This window comes from Choristoneura fumiferana, chromosome 21 (assembly GCF_025370935.1).
Source record: "Choristoneura fumiferana chromosome 21, NRCan_CFum_1, whole genome shotgun sequence".
NCBI classification, from domain to species: Eukaryota; Metazoa; Arthropoda; class Insecta; order Lepidoptera; family Tortricidae; genus Choristoneura; species Choristoneura fumiferana.
The window spans coordinates 13,594,294-13,614,865 of NC_133492.1; the positions used below are offsets into that span (position 1 = coordinate 13,594,294).

Consider the following 20,572-nt stretch of genomic DNA (forward strand, 5'->3'; position numbering starts at 1 on the left):
TCCAACGATTTCGATAAAATTTTGGTATGTAGGGGTTTTCGGGGATGACAACTCGATCTAGCTTGGTCTTATCTCTGGGAAAACGCTTATTATCGAGTTTTAGCCCGACCGAAGCTCGGTCGCCCAGGCACTAAATAATAATAATAATAATACTGATATAATATTGATATCAAAAGGGAACTTGACTCAGCATTATGCTGCTGTATATGTACCTACTACAGCGCTGATTTTCAGACAATATACCTTCATAAATCCTAATCCTTGCATCTAACTAACGTATTGGACTAGCAACCGCACAAATAAGTTTGACGTGTAATTTGTGAATTGTAGTTTTGTTTCTTGCTTAGATACTAAGATAGAAAAAAAAAATGTTTTAGTAACACGTTACTAATAAAACATTATTTTACCTACTACCTACTTATGTGTAACACAATGCAAACACAATAATTGCTAAATCAACTTTTGTTAGTTTAGACAGTGTGGATAATCAACTCGGTATGGGAACTCCACTGCCAATTCCTTACCATCTATTATGGCAATTACGTACAGTGCCATGTCTGCATAATAATGTATATGGCAATGAGGGTATCCTGACTGGTGGAATGTTGCTAGATGGCATTAACATCGTGAGGTCTGTTTGATGTTACATTCTTGTTTGAGATTGGCTCATTAAAGCGCTTACAGACGCATTCATCAATGATTATTTCAATGTAATTAATAGTGTGAATAATGGAGCCGTTATGTGGTTTATTATGTACCCGAATATGACTGGGCAATACCAAACTTTGTTCTAAAGGTCCTATTATTATTTTTGACCTTTTATCAATGGTTCAATCAATTCGAGTTTTATTTTTTAATTTTTAGTTGCATTGTACTTATCTTCAATTAGATATTCAAATTTTAAATGTAATGTAATTTTATAACAAAGCGTAGAGAGAAGGAGCGAAAATGGTTTCGCTCTGGGAGCGGTAACCCTCCTGGTCCAATTGTGTAATGAAATGAAGGTTATTGGGACCTAATACTTCTTAAATAAACCTTACCTTATCCTAAACTAATCGTTTGTATGTGTTTGTGGATGTATATGTCTTTATTATGGTGAAGCCATTACAGAATCCGGAAATACTTTGCAATAATGACAAAATATATTTGTAGCAAAAGTGATCAAACCCTTTCATCAATATCTTTTCTTCTAAAATAGTTTCTCTAATGCAGACATTCAGGTTTGGCGTAGACTGTCGTGGGGAGGTACTGACGCCTCATGTTTGGTTTCGTTTACAAAAAATATAAAAGCTTCTTTTATAATTCATACTTTAGAACACGCAAAAATGAAAGATATAGTGTAGTGTGTGTGTGTGTGTGTGTGTGTGTGTGTGTGTGTGTGTGTGATGTGTGTGTTTTTAGGTGGTAGGACCTTGTGCAAGGTCCACCCGGGTTACTACCACCATCTTGCTCGCTAATCCTACCGTGAAGCAGCAGTGCTTTTGTCTAGAACATGTCAAAACATACCTCGTATGGAAAATACAATACAATGAGCGAAACGATAGAAATACAATATTCAAAACTTTACATTTGAAATCTTTAAGTAATAATCTTTTGAAGTCTTTAATTTACTCTAATAAAATAAATAAGTAAATAAACTTTGATTTTTAACCCCTGACCCAAAAAGAGGGGTGTTATAAGTTTGACCGCTATGTGTGTCTATGTGTGTATGTCTGTCTGTTTGTCTGTCTGTCTGTCTGTGTCACCGTAGCTCTTAAACGGGTGGACCGTTTTTTTATTTGAAAGCAGGTTTTTTAGCGATGGTTCTTAGACATGTTTTATCAAAATCGGTTCAGCCGTTTTTAAGATATTGAACTTTGAAGTGACAAAGTCGGGGTTTTCTAACTTTTTGCTGGTTATTTCTATGTTTTTTGTATTTATGTAGAAGGTAACTTCTGAAATTAATGACCCGGGTACATAATTATTATTATCCTGTGAAATTGCGATTCTCATGAAACTTAGACGAAGTAGCTTGAAACAACTAGTTAATTAACAAAAAAGTTAAAGATACACCTAACGAATTTGAACTAAGAAACTGAAAGCTAATTTGAAATATATGCCTACACGATGAAACACTTACATTAAAGCAAAGATTTACCCAATTGAGAAGGAAGCGCCCTTTTCGTCTATACTTGTTGAAACTTTCTGAAACACTACATTAATCTTTCGTATTTTCTTCGGAGTTCTACCCAACCCACCTATTTCCACTGTTTGGTTCCAATTTTCATTAAGCAAACAGCACCCACGTTCAACAATATCTACTTCATTGAAGACGTCTCATAACGTTAAATTTAACTTTAATACAGAAATTATAAAATGTATAGAAATTAAGAAGTCCAATACCGTGATGTCATCGTCAACATACATTACTATACCTGGCATAGTGACTGTGTTGCTTCCGTTGTTGTGGCTGAAATGTGATACTGAAGAATGACATAAGTAAATATACTCTAAATGACTTATCAATACTAATCTTTTCACAAATAATACGTATAATATTTTTGGATACAAAAAGATTTTTAACAAATTAACCTCCAGTAGGTATTATTTTATGATTTGATACGTTTCGATATTAATGTTGGAAAAAATATCTATTTTGGTCGTAACACCCGTGTTTTTCTGATCTGAACACCACAGCCAAGATATAACCTAGCTAGAAATATTTACTCTTATATCAACTGTTTCAGGAGTGTAATCATAAAAAAATCTTACTTCAAGATAATTAACTCGGAAAGTAGCCTTTAAATCTGGAGGTTCAAATCAGTGCCCCTCATCATCGTCATCATCATTTAAGAGCTGCACTCGTGTCGGTGTCGTAATTGCTACTTCTGCCAGCCTTTTGACTTCTTGATATGTATGACCCAGAGTTGATGTTCTTTTTAATTTCGGATGAAATAATTTAATCTCGATCTATTAACTCCAACCATTCACTTTGCTCCTCCCCTATCATAAAGCGGACGTGCAAGAGGCAAAGTAAAAAGACTTATTCAAAGTAACGTCTGATAAAATAATTAACTAATCTCAATCAGTCTACTGGAAGCCACTAGAAAATAACAAACCTTTATTCCTTCACAGGTGGCGTGGATTCGCGCAGATGACCAGACAATCCTAACTCTACATACACGTCTGGTGACCCATAGCTCTCGGTACGCAGTCACCAATGACTCCCCTGGCTCCTGGCAGCTCCACATCAGGCCTCTGAAGGTTGAGGATCGGGGTTGCTACATGTGCCAGATCAACACCAGTACGATGAAGAAGCAAATCGGCTGTGTAGATGTATTAGGTGAGAGCATTTTTAATCGACTTCCGAAAAGGAGGAGATTTTTCATCATCATCTTCATCATCCCAGCCTATATACGTCCCACTGCTGGGCACAGGCCTCCTCTCAGAACAAGAGGGCTTGGGCCATAGAGATTTTTAATTCGATTGTATTTATTTTTATTTGTATTAACTCGGAACTTTTTCTAGCTAGAGATTTTGGTGTTATATAATTTTGAACAAATTTTTATTTAATTTGAAATCGTCACTACCGTGGGACTCACTCGTATTAAATGATATTGTACCGGATAACTGACGTCTTAAATCGAGTTTAGCTTTATATTGGATATTTATACTCGTACACTGCGCGTGTTGCAGCAAATTAACCCGAAACATGTCGAGCTAAACTCGATTTAAGACGTGAGATTTTACCAATATTTTTTACCAATTTCAAGTCGGTGCCTCAACACAAGCCAGCAGGAGTGAACATATATTTACCCATCTTACCTACCTACTCTCTAATGGGCTTCTATCACCTGCTGGGTCGTGTTGAAGTACCTATCGACTTCCAACTAGTAAAAATATGAATCCTCGTGGACAAAAAGTTATCAAATTTGGTAAGAAATAACGCCTAGTAAAATACGAGTAAAAATCCGAAAGTTTAGTTGTTAAGACGCATCCTCAGAAATTAAATGAATAGACTGTAGTGATAAAAATTAGATCAGTAGTTTCTTACTTAAACAATGTAACCAGTGAGCCAACAAGTCGAACAAAGAAGAACGAAGTTGAATAAAGTTTTTTAATACTGAAAATACTAAAACGTGGCAGGACAGCCGAAGGCAGAGTCCATTTTTGTATTCTTTTCGGTTTCTCGTGGACACAGTTGTAGACATCCTTTGTGCAATAACATTCATAACTCTTACCAGAGGTGACTTTAAATTATTCTTTGCTAGCTTTTACCTGCGGTTTTGCTTGCGTGAACTATTAGATGCGGTAGTTGATTTAAAATTCCGAGATTGTTAAATTCCCACGAGATAATCTTAAAATTTATTTACATTACATAAAAATATCACTGCAAAATATCAACTATAGCGATTAAAGATTTTGGGATTTTATATGCGTATTCTGTATATTACGATCTTCAGAAATTATTGGGACAAAAATCAGCTTATTTATCCCCGTACCCGTACATACTTTGATGTCTCTAAACTAAGGAGTTAAAATTTGTAGGATTTTTCATGAATTCCGTTGATTATGTCGAGATACAAACTATCAAACACAATTAAAGACACACTCATAAACTTTCAAATTCATGTTATTACTTAGTATGAGTACTTGACATAATTCAATATTTTTCTCAAATTTATAGTGTCTATCATCCATGTCTATGATTCCCAAATACGTAGATATAATTTTAACTTTTGGAATTAGGGGAAATATTTCAAGAAACAAATAAACAAAGAAGTCCTTTTAAAAATATTGCTTGCAGACTTTAAAGCTAGCATTCATTTTCCAAAATAGTCTGAATTTTTTATCCCTCGCTCACTCCGTTGTCCACTTCGCGGGGCCCTTTAGTTAGGTATTTCAACCCACTATTCCAGATTCATACGACATCCTTGTCGGTCCACTCCCACTTAAGCTTAGCCTTCTTGGCACAAAGAAATTATGCGGGTTTTATCAAGAGTAAAAAGGGTAGTGTCGGACACGGAATTTGGGCTCATGTTAAGTTAGTAACACGCTGAACGTGGCATCTTTACGCGAGAGGTGACAGATTCTCACTTGATGTAAATACCTGACGGTTAATTAACATTTTTGGAATGGGATACCTCGTTTGTAACGCGTAGAAATACCAACAGATAGGTTTAATTTCTCGCTATGTAGATGACTTTTTTGACAGTTAAAGAAAAATACGTACTGAGTAAGAAATCGAAAAAGATGTGACACGAAAAGTGTTGCTCACTTTTCAAATTGAGTCCAAATTTGGATGTAGGTCACTATTAATTTTTATTTGTTATCACTTTAAGGATCATCATCATCTCGGCTCACATACCTACGTCTCACTACTGGGCACAAGCCTCCTCTTACAATAAGTGGCTGTAGTTACCACACGGGCCCACCGCGAATGGGGAACTTCACACACACCATTGAATTACTTCGCAGGTGCATGCAGGTTTCCTTACGATGCTTTCCTTCACCGTAAATCTCGTGGTTAATTTCAAATGTGATTTCACACAAGGATTGCACATGGAATACAGATATTTCATCACTACTTTGAAAAAATCTCGCATCTGAAATCAATATGTCAATAGGTATTATCGATGTTAAGGTACGAGTTTTTTTAAAGTAGGTAGTGACGACTGACGATTTGTCACCAAAATAAAACAGCCGAAAATGTTATACCTGTAATACATAGACTTGACTGTACCAGTCGAGTCTAATGTAAAACTTAATCCTGTAGGTAGTAATTTTCGTCCAGACTCACTATATAAAAAGGAATATTCATAATCGAAATAAATTAAGTCAGTCTAGACTCTAAAGTCTAGTGCTGTAATTCAGAGAAACGGTCCAATTATATAGTAGGATCATTATTATATATATGTAAACTATGCCGACAAAATAGTACAACCAAAATTTAAAAAAAAAAAATTTTTTAGGGTACCTCCCATAGACGTAAAATGGGGGTGATTTTTTTTTCTCATCCAACCCTATAGTGTGGGGTATCGTTGGATAGGTCTTTTAATTAGGGTGTTGCTAAAACGATTTTTCGATTCAGTGATTTGTTTGCGAAATATTCAACTGTAAAGTGCAATTTTCATTAAAATCGAGCGTCCCCCCCCTGGTGGAAAAATTTGAAAAAAATCAGGATGGTAGTAAGTATATCAAACTTTCAAGGAAAACTATAACGGCTAAGTTTGCTTGAGAATTATTAGTAGTTTATGAGTAAATAGCAGCCTAAGGTATAAAATATACCTAAACTTGGAAGATTCCGTATAAAATACGAAATCCTTAGAAAAATATTACTTGATTTTTCCGTAATGGCTACGGAACCCTATTTTGGGCGTGTCCGACACGCTCTTGGCCGGTTTTTTATAACAGAGTTCCGTTGCCTACATTCCGGCTTCAATTTTTAAACCTTTAGCCGAATCAGTATTTTCTCTAAACCTAGTAGGGGCGGTAGATTCCCGCACATCGCGTTAATGAGGTCTTTGTGGACGCTCGGAGAAAATGCTGGTGTCTATATTAAACGATTTATATGCCAGTTCGTTTGGTATGTAATAGGATAACGCTGAATTGCAAATATATTTTCTTTAGTAAGACATTTAATATGAAGCCGTGCGCGTAAAATATAGAAAGTATTAAAACTTAAGAAAAACCGGCCAAGAGCATGTCGGACACGCCCAAAATAGGGTTCCGTAGCCATTACAAAAAAATTAAGTAATATTTTTCTAAGAATTTCGTATTTTATACGGAATCTTCCAAGTTTAGGCTTAGGTACTTTACCATAGGCTGCTATTTAGTCATAAACTTCTAATAATTCGCAAGCAAACTTAGCCGTTATAGTTTTCCTTGAAAGTTTGATATACTTACTACCATCCTGATTTTTTTCAAATTTGTCTACCCACCGGTTTAGATTTTAGAGGGGGGGAGACGCTCGATTTTAATGAAAATTAAGTTGAATATTTCGCAAACAGATCACTGAATCGAAAAATCGTTTTAGCAACCCCCTAATGGTTTTAAAAGACTTATCCAACGATACCCCACACTATAGGGTTTGATGAGAAAAAAAATCACCCCCTCTTTACGTCTATGGGAGGTACCCCAAAAAAATTTTTTAAAATTTTAATTGTACCTTTTTGTCGGCATACTTTACTTATATATCAGTGCAAAATCACAGTTTTCTAGCATTCATAGTCCCTGAGCAAAACCGCGGACGGACAGACAGACAGACAGACAGACATGGCGAAACTATAAGGGTTCCGTTTTTGCCATTTTGGCTCCGGAACCCTAAAAAGAGGGAAAAACGTAAAAATTTAAACATTTTTCAAAAATTTTGCCTTAATTACCTACATGAACGAAAGGGATTAATTTCTTACCCTGTTGTTAGTTTAAACTAAAAATAATTACCGGTTTGATCATTTATATGTAACTAAAAATGACAAATAAGTTAGTCTTTTATTTGTATTCTGTTTTTATTTTCGTTTGTGATAATTTACACTTCGTAAATTGTCGTTTTCTCTTGAAGAGACTCGGAGTCACACAACGAGCGATGGAGAGAGCCTTACTCGGAGTTTCTTTGCGCGATAGAATCAGGGATAAAGAAATTCGCCGAATAAATGAACTCAGCGACATAGTTCGAAGAATATGCTAGTTAAAGAGGTACTGGGCGAGTTAACGCCGTAGAACAGAAAACCGTTGTTAAGGGAGAAAGACACTCGAGTGGCGACCACGAACCGGAAGATGAAGCGTTGACCTCCCTCTTGGTGGACCGACAATATCGCGAGAGTTGCGCGCAACCGGTGGATGCAAGTAGCGAGTTTTCGTTCATGTGGCGTTCTTTGAGAATGCCCTTGTTCAACGTCCACTGTTGAACAAAGGCCTTCCCTATGCCTTCCGACTTATAATTAAATTGTGATTTAGGCATTAGATTCGTCGCTTTAATGATTTGTTTTAATTTGTTATCATGAACAATTAGGTAGTTACAAATATTAATATCACCATCAACACTTTGCAAGTAAGATGAAACACGGCAATACAGTAAGTACAATACACTGATTCTTTCCTGAACACACAGAAAACTCAGGTAATATAATGATTTCCCCAGGTAAGCAATAGGCAATCTTATATTCTTAAAGCTAAAGTAAACTCAATTGCATTACAGCGGATTGTGGCAGCGTGCCCTAAATGGGCATATCATGGACGTAGATATAAGCAGGATCGGGCATTGTGTTGTAAAAACAAGCACCGACAGAGCTTTCCGAGAAGAGTGGTTCTTTGTATCACTTGTGTCCTTTTTATTGACTGAGTATAGGGTTATTGTATTAGTACGGAAGGAAGCGGTGTTAACGTCAGTTGAATTCTTCATGCAGCGTAAATGAAGACCACGATATCATCTCAGGAATTTTTCTTGTGTATATCTATTTGAAGGGTCCACGGAAAGAACGTGTCTAGTCACCTAAGCAAATTTTTGGGTTATAGCGGTTTGAAAGTTAGTCATCACGAACAATTATTATGGTTGCCATTTATTTAAAAAATCAAAAAATTGATTTTTTATTGTTTTCAGATTATTTTTATTTAATTCAACTTTGTGAGCTCTACATTTTGACATTAAAATCTCAGTTTAAAAAAAAAGTGACTAGATATGATCTTTCCGTGGACCCTTCATTTGTTCTTAATAGATATTTGTGGTTACATTTTTTATGAATAACTTGGTACTGTTGGAAGCTAAAGAGCCGTGGTGGCCTAGTGGTTTAGCTCCCAAAAAGAAATTCAAACCCGGGCTCGAGTCTCTGAGTTTTTCGAAAGTCAAGTGCGAAATCACATTCAAAATTTACTACAACCATTTCAAGGAAAGCTGGCCTGCGAAACAATTCAAAAGAGTGTGTAAAGTTTCCAATCCGCACGCCCTATACCTCTCATTCTCTGCCCAGCAGTATAGACTCGGATGATAATACCAAGAGGGGTGGCCCAGACTTGGTTTATCTGCCGTGAGTTTAGTCAATAAAGTCCTATCTAAATAGTTTCATAGTAAATCTTTCGCGTTCAGGTTGGGTTACAACTATGGGTCACGTAGCACTATGGGCGCGCACTCACGTCCCGTTCTGCATCGAATGTTTTGTGCGAGGGTGATTTACCGCGCGCACACTTTGTCCGTGAGGCTTGAGGTGCCCAAGGCATAGTCTTCCCGCAGCTTTTACCTACATTGTTCTGTTTGCAATGGCAAATTCCTCTGCTTCTGACAGTTGTTATTGATGGCGGAATGTTTTGCGTTCTAACCTTTTGTGTGGACACTTTCGGCTGGCGCTGAATGGGGCTATTTTTAAAATTCAATTGCTGTTTTGGTATGTTGGGTACAAACGTTTTCTTTTGTGATTTGTACCCTACCTGCTTCATTTCCTGGTGTTGATTGTTGATCATGTGCTTATTTCAATTTAACGTTTTTCTTTTGTTTCTTGTTTTGAATGATAAAAACAATACTTTTTCAGTAGACGTTATCTTTTCCTACTTTTCTTTGGCAGTTATATGAATGTCAACATGATATAGGTATGCAGGTGTTTATCTTTACGAGCTGATGCCCGCGATTCTGTCCACTAAGAATTCGTTTATCGATACTTTGCGAAAACTATGCAATTTTCCGGGATAAATAATGATATAGAATATAATGATATGGGAATGAAAAGAGTTCCAAACTGTCACGTACCAAATCGGGTCAGCAATTTAATTATGAAGAGGTAACATACAAACAGACAGAGTTATTTACGCATTTATTATTAGCATTTAGTAATTACATATTATGATGATGATGATTTATTTGTTATTATTAAGGCCATAGAAACTGAAAATTTTAGTGGCCGCCAGTGACCGTTTGGAAAAGAAAGAAAATATTTCATTTACAGTCCGAAAAGTAACTACGACTAAACAGAAAAAAACAATAGTAATACACCTATATAATATTATTTATACATTTCTACTCCGTAATGGTGGTAACACTACCCTTACCCGAAAAATGGTCTCCACTCAGCATGTGTTGCTACACGATCGGTGCATTTGATGACACCCTTTGGGTTGAGTATAAAATAAAACACGTAAAAGTTGTGCTTACACGGGCATTTATTAAAATTTATCACGAATCACAGTCATTCAATTAGGTACAAAGCCCGGCCGGGATTTAACTTGCAATATTTATTAAAGATCCATATCGCAAGATTTATGTTAAATTTTTACCCACGAGGGAAAAATACGAATATAAGTAACATTGCCTGTGAAAATTTATTCCCTTAGCACCGTATTACAAGGTAGCTTTCGGTGCATAAATTATATACCTACGGTTAGGGATCCCCATTCAACTTTTATGAAGTAGGTACATGGATGTCTTCCGTTAGGGGAATTAAAGTAACTTAACCACTTGCTTAAATACTTTATTACTTTAACATCCGCGGTGCGCAGTAGTACGTATTTTGGTATTATTTTGGTCACGCTGGCTTTGCTAGCTTACTGAACATATTTTGTAAAGTTGTTATCGACGTTGGTGCAAAGACTGCCAGGTTGAAGTGGAACTGAGCCGGCCACATCAGCCGAATTCATCCACTGCGGTGGGCTAAAAATGCCACAGAGTGGGTGCCACGGCTGAGGCCACGGATGGCAACGGCGGGGTCGGCCCAGATGGAGATGGCAGGACGACCTGAGGCCGTATTGCCTAACGTTTCTGACGCTCGCAATCGGAATCAAATGACAGTTTTTAGGGTTCCGTACCTCGAAAACAAAAAAAACTTTATTGTCCGTCCGTCCGTCTGTCAAGACCCTTTTTATCGGGAACGCGTGGAGGTATCAAGCTGAAATTGATATCGAATAATTAAATCTGCGGTTCCTTGAAGCCCTGAAAAAATCTAACTTCTAAGTCAACGCAATCAAAAGTTACAGTCATTAAACAACATGTTTCCATACAAATAGCAGTGTGCACTGAAAACCTATAGGGCACTTCCAATTGTCCTAGAAACTTGAAATTTTGTTTGCAGCTAGCTATTATAACACAACTAACTAGAAAATTCTGAAAATCCTGATATTTTATGTCTGTCTGTAAATATTATTGACTAATTTAATCTAACCCCACACTGCGTACATTTTACTTAAGAGTAGGGCTATGCATACACTGGATGTATTAAATCACTCGGAAACATCGAGAAACATCTTCAAGACACGATTCCCGTTTACATACCTATAAATGTGCACGGAACCCTCGGTGCGCGAGTCCGACTCGCACTTGCCCGAATTTTTGTATACGAAATCTGTCATTGATTGCGATCGCGAGCGCCAGAAATGTTAGGCAGCAAATACGGCCTCTGGTTGTATTTCTTAATGACTGCTTTAGATGGAGGAATGGAGGACATGGGGGGAAAAATGTAATGTTCAAAATCAATTTTGTTTAGTTTAAAGTTAAAATGTCTGACAACAAAGAACCACAATTCATGTGTCCGTTATCTTCATTAAATAAGTAATTATTACATAAGTAAGTATCCTACTAGTTGTCTCATCTTTTTTTCTTTTCACAGTTCCTCCCAACATAGTTGACGAAGGCACCAGCGGTGACATGGTGGCTAGAGAAGGACAGGACGTGAGTCTCTCCTGCATGGCTGAAGGCCGTCCACTCCCGCGCATCCTGTGGCGGAGGGAAGACGGCACGAATATACAACTGAGGGACGAGACCGGGGAACTGCACAAAGGTACCTAATTAATGGACTCATAAAACAAGAAAAAAAAAAACTTAATAGATACGTTCCCTGAGCAAAATAAAAAACTAAATCAAGTACCTAATAGAACTATTAAGTACAACTAATATAGTTACATAGTAATAATTAGAGTATACTCGTAGATGTAGTGATAACACGAGTACTATAAGTGAATACGTAATAATGTAATCATTATTAAAAGTGATGGGTTAGAATTACACCTCTCTATTTCTTCCGCGGATGTCGTAAGAGGCAACAAAGGACATAGGTTGTATACCGTAGGCGACAGGCTAGCAAACTGTCACTATTGTACCGTTTTTGACAAACTTTAAACCTAAAATTGCTAAAAGTGGCTCCGTAGCGGTCTAGCGGTAACGTTTCGTGTGCTCTGCCTACCCCATTTGGGAATACAGGCGTGATGTTTGTGTTACTCGTATTAAAAAACAAATAGTAGATATTATTTGCGAACAAACATTTTCATATGTACGAAAATTTTACCTAAATGCACAAATACGTCTTATCTTCTATGAACATGAAACCATTTTGTAGAGGAAGCACTAAGAATTAGGCCGAAACATGTCAACCTAAGAACTAATTAAGCTCTAAGTATAGAGACGTAAGTTATCCGTTTTATTTCATCTTCTATCTTGAGCCTTTTTAGTCTAAAAGTATTCAGCTTCATGATTTGCATTAGGTACATAGAGTCGATAAAACAAAACAGACCGTTTCTCAAAACATACAAAACCGTGTGCAGCCTCGCAAGCGATGCTTTAATTAATGTTTTACGTGAATTTCAAACGTTGCGAACCAATTGTTACTATCTCACTAGAATATTTGGCGCATGAATATTCATCAAACAATTCTTTGCCAGACATCGCTACAGCGGTCGAAATTAGGGGAGCGGAAGTTTTTAATAAATGGCCGTGACAGTTCCGATTTACGGTAGCGCGCCGTTTTTGTACGCACTTCGCCGTTACTTTAATTTCTCTTCTGGCTCAAAGCTGCCTTCCCGAATGTATTATGCGACACCGACTTGCAGGACATGTTTCCCAACTGAGTCATCTATTTTCTATTAGGCCTTATTTACAGTAAGGTCCATATCTAGTAACTTAGTAAAGTAACACTCATTTGATTAGTTTCATTGTTACGAAAAAGTTATTTTAATAGTCTTTTCTTCATTACTGTGTCATACTTTAATGGAAAGATTTGGTCGTATTGTTTTCATTAATACACCCGTGTTAAGACGGGGCAGGCACTATGTATAAAGTACTCTGTGACTATCACTATCAACATAGTATTATATATTTTAGAACGGATTGACATTGCCATATTAATCAATTGACAATGCCATATAAAGCCTACTCACCTTGAAGAACAGAGAACTTAGAGCTAAATCAATCAAACGTATAACATCGGTGCTCGCTGCTATGGTTCTCCAATGAACAACGGGTCAGCACACATGTACAGTGAAACATATGATAGCTCAAAGCTGGCGACTATTCAGAGTAATCCAACGTTTGTAGTGCAATTTGATCAACCGTATCGATTCTACTGTGGCGGAATTACGCAAATAAATTAAGTTTAGGAGGATTTATGTCACCCGCGGTCAGATTGATCTCTCTAACGGATGCCTGGCGCTGACGTTAAGCTTAAACGTCTTTATTTATAGCCTCATGACACAGACACTGCTCGTTTTTGGGCGCCAACTGTTACAGTTACAAGTGTATCGTGCTTTTAAATAAACATGTAGGCGTAAGGTGTTTTAAAATGGATCCAAAGTAATTCCACTGCGACTCCAGAGTAAGCTCAAAGCTCTTGTGTGTGATTTCATCGACATTTTTAATTGAAAATGTACTTACCTTTGACGTCGTACACAAATATTGATTAATGTGTGAAAGGATTTGTCAAACATAATTAAAATCTTGAAAACATTTGTTAGTTACTAATCTGGCCACCACCTGAAATATTCCAAATTAATATTAAAACATAAAAAAGATATATACATAATAGAAAAGATATTTATTAATAAAATCCAGGCTGTGATTTTATTAAGACTTTAAAGGGCCGACAACGGACCAATGACTCTTCTTCAGTAGTTGGTACCCATGGGCGGTGGTGATCATTTCCCATCAGATGACCCGCTTGCTCGTTTGCCTCCCTCTCACAATAAAAAAAATTTAAACGCCCAGCTCAAGTTTTAAGACTCAAACTGGAACTTCTGCATGAGTTTTCTAGACAAGGAACAGAAATAACGACAAATTTTCTACAACAATAACAATGTCAGTGCTAAAAATAAATGCAATAAAAACTATTTATTTTTGTTTAAAAAAAACCTGCGTCTGTCTAAGTATGTATTTTGGTCTCACTGTATTTTTAGTCGTTTAATTTAGCTGCCGGTAGATTATCAAGATCCCAGAGGTTATTGCATAATCTATAGCTATAAAATGGTAAGGGCCTGTTTCACCACTTGTCGACTAACTTTAAGTGTCAGATAAAAGCAATGCTGTCTTTGTTTGTCCGAACAAAACAAACAGAGACGGCATCACATGTGTCGACTAACTTTAAGTGCCGTCACTTAAAGTTAGTCGACAAGTGGTGAAACAGGCCCTAAGTAACGTTACTGCATGATGGATGACTGATTGAGACAGACAACGCACAGCGGATACTGATACCACTGCTACCACTAGAGCTAGATTTGTAATTTAGCAGATTTTTTTTTGAGGATCAAAGAGAGGAAGATTTTTTTTTTCCACGAGAGCGAAGCTTCGGGATGAAGCTAGTATTCAATGAAATTTTGAACGATCAATGTGTACTACCTATTAATATTCTCGTTTTTTCCCACAGTGGACATGTTCATGGGTCCGAACCTGAATTTGACGAAGGTGGAGCGGCGGCAGATGGGCGCGTACCTTTGTATTGCCTCCAACGATGTGCCGCCCTCCGTGTCGAAACGTATCATGCTCAATGTTAATTGTAAGCATTTTTTTCATCACCTTATGAAAATTAATAACCGATTTTTACTACTTACTACCGAAGCATTTACTACTTTGGTAGATACACTATAAGACTGTGATTAGAACAGAAAACCTATTGCGGCTTATTCCGCATGGGTCACAATATATTTTTCAAAGTTTTATTGGTGATCAGTGCCTTTTTACTGTTTTTAAAGTGTAGGAATTTCCATGTTGACGTTATATAATGTTTTATACTCTATTTTTTATCATTTGTATACTTGAGCTTGACTTGGTATGAATTTTGTAATAAATAAAACATCTTACTTACTTGTTTATAAAAGATTCATAAAAAGTTGTAAAACATTTGTTTGTGTTGATTTTATTCCACTACAAAAGGACAGTCAGTTTTCATCTTTTTCCTAATGATTTAAATTAGAAAAAAAAACGATCTTTTGTTTCGAGTATTAGCAAACTAAAGATGGTACCTATACCTACATATTAATGGCAGACTTGAGCTTAAAAAGCCTTTAACAATCAAAACATTGTTTTAAATTGCGAAGACTAGAAACTCATAATAAACAAGAGATTATGTTGCTGCTGTACAATGTGCACATAATGCAGTATCCAATAAAACGGTGCACTATTTCCCAGTGCAGAAATGTCCATTAAGTTTGAAAATCATATTAAGCTTGAATAACAAAGCCGGACTATAATGGAATTCGACAGCGTTGCACGCTCCGGACTTACGCTAGTAACTCTTAAGTGTGTTTAAAATAAGTGGTTTGTTCACAGTTGCGCCTTCGATAGCCGTAGCAACAAAGGTAATCGGAGTGCCTACGGGGTCCCAAACTAGGTTGGAATGCTTCGTCGAAGCTTACCCGCAGGCTATCAACTATTGGCTCAAGAGCGGCGAGGAAATGATACTTTCGGGGTGAGTGTAAAGTATTTGGGACTAGTTTGAACCCAAGTTGTGGCCACGCCGCCGTTGAAATTTCTTGCGGATAGCCTTTGCTTAGGGCACACGAGTTCTGAACTGGTTTTAGTTTGGTTGTTATTTAGAGCTGTATAATAATATTTAAATTATAGGCAGGAATATGAGCGGTCTTTTGTGTTAATGAACTGCATCCTTTTTACAAGCTTTTATTTAGTTTCACCTGTCCCGTTGTCTGTCTGGCTGTGTGTCTGTAGTCAAATCTTGCAAGTCAAATTTGATCAACTTTCAGTAGTTAGACTGACTTGAAATTTGGAATGCTTGTGTAAATCGCGTGACAATGCAATAATCTAGTAGTGACATCCTGGTAGTCCAGCCAGGATCGTCTCCGCAGGACGGAACTCTTCATTAGTTAATAGCTACGACTTGAAATTTGGTATGCAAATGTAGTTTGGGTGACAATGCAAGTACAGTGAACAACAAGTACAGCAAAAAAAGCTTGTATTAAAAATGTATTTTTATGCTTAGGTTATTTTGTATAGCTAGTAGACGTGATTGTTGTGTACGTATAGTAGCGGAAAAGAAAGGTAAAAAAATTTTAGGTATTCGTTTCGTTGAAAAAGACCTCCACAAAGTAACACCTTGAATCAATGCATTGTCTTTGAGTACTCTTGTTGCCTATGCAAGCTTTGCTTGTAACCAACTTTAAAGAGGGTTTATTTTTTAAAGACGTATGGTGACAAATGTGTAAGCGTGTTACCCGGTGGTAAGTAAACACTATCACCCATGGTCATGGCCATGCTCAGTTTCGTCAGTATAAAGGTCTTAAATACAATGGGTCATGTGCCAATAATTTCATTGGGTGTTTTCTCCACGCCGTATTACTACAGCTAAATTACTAAATTTTTACGGGAATTCATAAAAATTACATCATGGTCTTTCCTAACGTTCTATGACTAACAGCCATGCAAAATTTCATGTATCTAGAATAATCTGATGGCATTACAGGGGGCGACACAATCTGTCCGACGACAGAATATTTCCGTATCAGTCGCGTATGAAGCTGAACATCTCGCAGTTCCGGAGCGAAGACGCAGGGACGTATATCTGCGTGGCTACCAACACTATGGGTAAAGCTGAGGGCACCATCAGGCTTTATGGTAATACTCTAAACTATTATACACGTTTTAGATCTCTTCTTCGCATAACCCCCTAAGCAAAGGACTTCAGGGAGAGGAGGAGTTGCTTCGGAGGAAGTCAGCTGCTGATAAGGTGCCGAAAAAAATATATGTCGTGACGTCATAAGAATCAAAATCAATAAATATTCCGTAATACCTGAAGACTAGAGTTCGCCTCCCACAGGTGGACTGACGACATCGTGAGAGTTTCGGGCAATCGATAGTTGCAGGTGGCGATTTGGCGTTTATTGTGGCGTTGTAAGGGTGAACCCGTTGTTCAATAGTGGACGTCTTCCGCCCGGTGGTAAATGATGAGTCAAAATCAAAGTCAAAAACAAAAATATCTTTGTACAATTTGAACAATAACCAGCACTTATGAACATTAAAGGATCTACCACCGGTTCGGAAAAACCGTCAATTGAGAACAGAACGGGAAAAACCTCAACGAGGTACTTTGTTTTTTGAAACTAAACTATCTAACTAATATTTTAACATAACCCTTAAGTGTAGCGTGGTAAAAATTGTTCAACTTAGACATTTCTGTCGAAAACTTTCTTAAAATATTTGTGGAAAAAATTAAACCACAAAGATTCCTGGTTATTAAATATTAACAAGTCTAATTATGCTTTGTTCATTTTCCCTAATTAGATGTTATTTAAAGCGAAGTTTAGCTCTAGCAAAAAGTGGTGCGGATCAAGTAGCTTTTTCATATTTCAAAGTAACCTTTTAACCTATTTGTGTACAAACTGGGTTTCTACTGTTTACAATATTGTATATCTAAGGGGCTGTTTCACCATCCATTGATTAGTGTTAAATGGCGGTTAGGTGTGAAGGTGTGATGCCGTCTCTATTTGTTTTGTTCGAATAGACGGAGACGGCATCACATTTCACCGTCGGTTAACGCTAATCAATGGATGGTGAAACAGCCCCTAAGTCTAATTAATTAATCTACACTCACACCATTTTTAGGGTTCCGGAGCCAAAATGGCAAAAACGGAATCCTTATAAAGCCCTTGCGAAACTGTCTGTCCGTCTGTCTGTCTGTCTGTCTGTCTAACTCTCAACTGCTAGAAAGCTGTAATTTTGCACGGATATATATGTAAACTATGCCGACAAAATGGTACAATAAAAAATTAAAATTGGGTACTTCCCATAGACGTAAAGTGGGGGTGATTTTTTTTCTCTCATCCAACCCTATATTATGGGGTATCGTTAGATTGGTCTTTTAAAATCATTATGGGTTTGCTGAGACGATTTTTCGATTCAGTGATTTGTTTGCGAAATATTCAACTTTCAAGTGCAAATTTTCATTAAAATCGAGCGTCCCCTCCCCCCCCCTCTAAAATCGAAACCGGTGGGTGGAAAAATTCAGGATGGTAGTAAGTATATCAAACTTTTAAGGAAAACTATAACGGCTAAGTTTGCTTGAGAATTATTAGTACTTTATGAGTAAATAGCAGTATAAAGTACGAAATCCTTAGAAAAATATGACTTAATTTTTTCGTAATGGCTACGGAACCCTATTTTGGGCGTGTCCGACACGCTCTTGGCCGGTTTTTTTATTATATGTAGAACACAATCCTATTATTATTGTCCTCTAAATTTATATAAATAAATTTAGCTTTTGTTAATTTGGGACTTTGATTGATTTCAATTACCTCTTGTTTGCTGTTTTAAACCTTATTACCATTAACTTAATACTTTTGCATTTTTAAACAGAAATCAAAATCACGACGACAACAACGACGACGACAACAACGACAACCACTACAACGACAACAACAACCACAACGACGGCGCCGCCGACAACCACCGAGTACATGCCGCCGAGTAAGTTTTATAACCGTTTGCCGTTTGGTGTATACTACAGAACGCGGCAAAGTGCTGCAACCTGGCGCTGCACCGTTTTACGTTACGACACAGCGCCGTTTCAAGTTACCACGCCGCGCCGTGGTGATGTCGCCAAGCACGTTAATTTTTGTAAAATTCATAGGCGTTAATCCTGGCTAAAATCCATGCTACACATCACGTATGTAACATAAAAACTATTTTGTTTCAGGATTTGTGGTACCTTTACAACCGGCTGAGCAAAAGTTTTTTACGCCGGACGTTACAACATACGGTGAGAAGTAACATTCATTCTATCTAAATAAAACTCATATTTATAGTCATACCATAACTTTAAGTTGAAAGTTGTTTCTGAGACTGTATTTTTTGACATCATTTCTAGGATGCTTCAGATTTAATTCTTAATAACCATAATTATTTTTATCATATTATTATAGTCAAGCAAGCATATTAAATATTTTATTTCTTCATAGATACAATGCAAAATGTGATCGAGCAGTCCGTTCTTGACAACAACTGGCTACCAACTGCCGAATCTACAGGCTCCCCTGCTCATCGAGCCTCGCCTCTCCCTACTCTCGCCGCCCTCACGGTGTTGCCACATATAAACTGTTTAATTTATAGTAGTTTTCAAGCACTATACTCTATAGTTGCCAGTAACAAATACAAAAAATTACAAAAGGACGCGAGATGATAAGGTTACTTGTAGTTTCATGGAAATCAGTGTCAATTTTACATTTTACACCATAGATAGTTGTTGTTTAGATAATACTCGCTACTGTGCATCATTTACTGAAATCTGGAAATTATTTAATGTTTAAAAATATATTATTTTTTTGCCTATAAACAAGTAGCTAAAGTAAACCTATTATGAATGGACCTATATTTCCTTTCTTGGTTATGTTATATTGGAAAACACCTTAGGGATGAGTGCTATACAGTCATCAAAATATATTTTTAATGATTTTTTTATGGAACAAAAGAATATGGAACATTATAAGAATTATTAAAAGTTATTTTCATGTCTAATTAATTAGTATGTAAAATCCGAATTAAAATTCTCGCCAAATTAATCAAGATAATATAGATACGAGGTGTCCTAAAATACTAAAGTAAATCATGACGATACCCTCACAGAGTGCCTGTTTCGGATAAACGTAGAAAAACGGAAATAACGTGTAGCTTACTTTCTGAAATTAATTTATCTTTACAATTTCGTTATTAATAACCTGTCAAAAATATTATAACTTTCAGCGTAATGACAAATCAACTTTGAGAACTTAAGAATGGCATTTTTGGTATTGACTGCAGCTAAAGGATTAAAGTTTTCAAAAAAAATATAATTAAGGAGTCGTCAGTGTAAATGACGGCTGACGAGTTGAAGTCTGTGTGTTGATTAAGTTTTTGATTTACATCAAAAGCCAGAAGATTCTTTGGAACACTTGTTTGATGCCCATTAAAGGTAACTCCTATCTTTAGGTACGTACCATAAAATTAAAAATATTTGCCATGTGAAAAGCTAACCATTCATTACCTAAGCATATCAGTAACAATGTATAAATCAATAACATATTGTTAATGTAAATAATACAACTAAATAAAAAGTACCTATTTAAATAAAGTTAATTGAACAAAATAATTTCGACATTTATTTCCATTAGACTTTAAGCATTCTGTAAAAGGCTGAATACTAATTTAATTGGTTGCTACAAATCCTTTGATACGTTTTGCAAATTGGAGATTTTAATATATTTGTGGAATCAATTAAACATGTAATATTGTTGTGATGTTTTTCAAAATAAATCATTCATTCATTCATTCATTCATAAACGACTTGTAATGAGTTAAGTTCAGCATTAAAGACACAAATTCTGTTAATTATTTATTTTATTTGAAATTTTGTGTAGCTTCTTTACAGTA

The 20,572-nt window shown here is 36.5% G+C and overlaps 1 protein-coding gene across 1 annotated transcript in view; it reads left to right on the top strand.

Moving 5' to 3' along the window:
- Window positions 1-19,624, top strand: part of LOC141439711 (lachesin-like) — a 77,678-nt gene extending 58,054 nt beyond the window's left edge. Inside the window, exons 4-11 of the mRNA XM_074104056.1 lie at window positions 3,115-3,322; window positions 11,565-11,735; window positions 14,586-14,714; window positions 15,488-15,626; window positions 16,635-16,786; window positions 18,524-18,634; window positions 18,864-18,926; window positions 19,126-19,624. Coding sequence (XP_073960157.1) covers window positions 3,115-3,322; window positions 11,565-11,735; window positions 14,586-14,714; window positions 15,488-15,626; window positions 16,635-16,786; window positions 18,524-18,634; window positions 18,864-18,926; window positions 19,126-19,346 — 1,194 coding nt within the window. The 3' untranslated portion in view covers window positions 19,347-19,624. The remainder of the gene's footprint in view (window positions 1-3,114; window positions 3,323-11,564; window positions 11,736-14,585; window positions 14,715-15,487; window positions 15,627-16,634; window positions 16,787-18,523; window positions 18,635-18,863; window positions 18,927-19,125) is intronic.
- Window positions 19,625-20,572: the final 948 nt, after the last annotated feature.